General features: G+C 37.6%; 1 protein-coding gene across 1 annotated transcript in view; it reads left to right on the top strand.

The window, feature by feature from the left end:
* The window catches only part of LOC105513616 (probable C-mannosyltransferase DPY19L1), a gene marked incomplete at its 5' end in the record, with an annotated part of 111,339 nt that overhangs the window by 6,969 nt on the left and 102,922 nt on the right, over positions 1-1,448 (top strand). The window contains 1 exon segment of the mRNA XM_011944528.1: positions 1,208-1,332. Coding sequence (XP_011799918.1) covers positions 1,208-1,332 — 125 coding nt within the window.

The following is a 1,448-nucleotide window of genomic DNA, read 5'->3' as shown; positions in this document are numbered from 1 at the left end:
ATTTTTATAATCATAATTTTTTTATATTTACATTTTTAATTTATCTGGAATTGGTTTTGATGCATAGTGTGGGGTAGGAATCTAACCTTGAATTTTTTTTTTTGAAAATGGTATTGTGTGTAACCTAACACTGATGAGGTGTCCATCCTCTCTCCACTGATTTGAAGTAAGCTTTCTTCTTTATATGCAAAATTATTATACATACATGCTTGCATGTGTTTCTGAATTTTGTGCTCAGTATTGCTTTAGGTTGAGGTTGTGGGAAGTGGACTTTGAGATGGAGATTTACATGCAGGAAGTAGTTGAGGGAGTGTCCTTAGGGTCAACACCTTAAGGGGGATGAATGAGGCAGGAAGAAGACAAGAGCTTTGATGCAGTCACTGTGAAAGCCTCATCCAGTAGTCCCTGGGCAGCTCTGGATCTGGGATGACCTTGCAGAGTTGTCCTACCTTGAGAGAAGGGCCCCTGACCTTGATATCTTTCCCTATTGACTAGTCAGTCATTGGATGCAGATTGCCCTTAGGTAGGGGTTGTCACCTTGAGTGAATTTACTTTCTTCAGCCACGGGCAGTTCCCGGGGAGGGATGCAGCTTCCAGCTCTAACTTACCAGTCTTCCAACCAGCTGTTGGAATGAGTGCCTCACCCCAGAAGAGGGAATCTGGGGTGCCTTATCACCACCTGTACCATGGTTACATTGATCTGTCTAGCCATTCTTGTGCCAATATCACACTATTTTAATTATTGAAAGTGGTAAGACTTAATATCTGTTAAAACATTCCCTTTAGTTTTCTCGATACATTTTAGACACTAGGAATTTTGAATAGAATTATTTTATGTTTATGAATTAATTTGAGGGAGAATTCGTATCTTAAATAATTCAGTCTATTCCAGTAGACCCAGTATCTTTTACTTGTGCAAATCCTCTTTTGTGTCTCTTAGTAGAGTTGTATAGTTTTTGAAAATCATAAATTTAGCGCTTTTTTGGTGCCCATATTTTGTCCTTACCCATGGATGAACAATTGAAAACTGACCAGGGAAGAATCTGCCTAGGAGATTCTGAGCCTCGTTTTACTAGATTTAAAGGGAGCCAAGTGGATGGTATAGAAAGGGAAAATACGGTAATTGTCAGAATATCTCAGAAGTATTCTAGTAATGAAAATTGTTTAGTATATTTTCTTAAGATGCCTCCATATTTTTAAAAAATAGGTAATTTTAGCCAGCTGGTACCGGATTTATACCAAAATAATGGACTTGATTGGTATTCAAACCAAGATATGTTGGACAGTTACCAGAGGAGAAGGACTCAGTCCTATTGAAAGCTGTGAAGGTAAGTTTCTTTCTGTGATATTGTCCAGTTATCTGTTGTAACATAATAAACTTATCCAGCATAATAAACTTACACTGTAAACTTAGTGGTATAAACAACACCCATTTTATTATGCATATG

The sequence above is a fragment of the Colobus angolensis genome, unplaced genomic scaffold (assembly GCF_000951035.1).
Source record: "Colobus angolensis palliatus isolate OR3802 unplaced genomic scaffold, Cang.pa_1.0 Scaffold232, whole genome shotgun sequence".
In the NCBI taxonomy this organism is placed as follows: Eukaryota; Metazoa; Chordata; class Mammalia; order Primates; family Cercopithecidae; genus Colobus; species Colobus angolensis.
The sequence above is the reverse complement of the archived record's forward strand: the minus strand, read 5'-3'. Positions and strand labels throughout refer to the sequence as shown.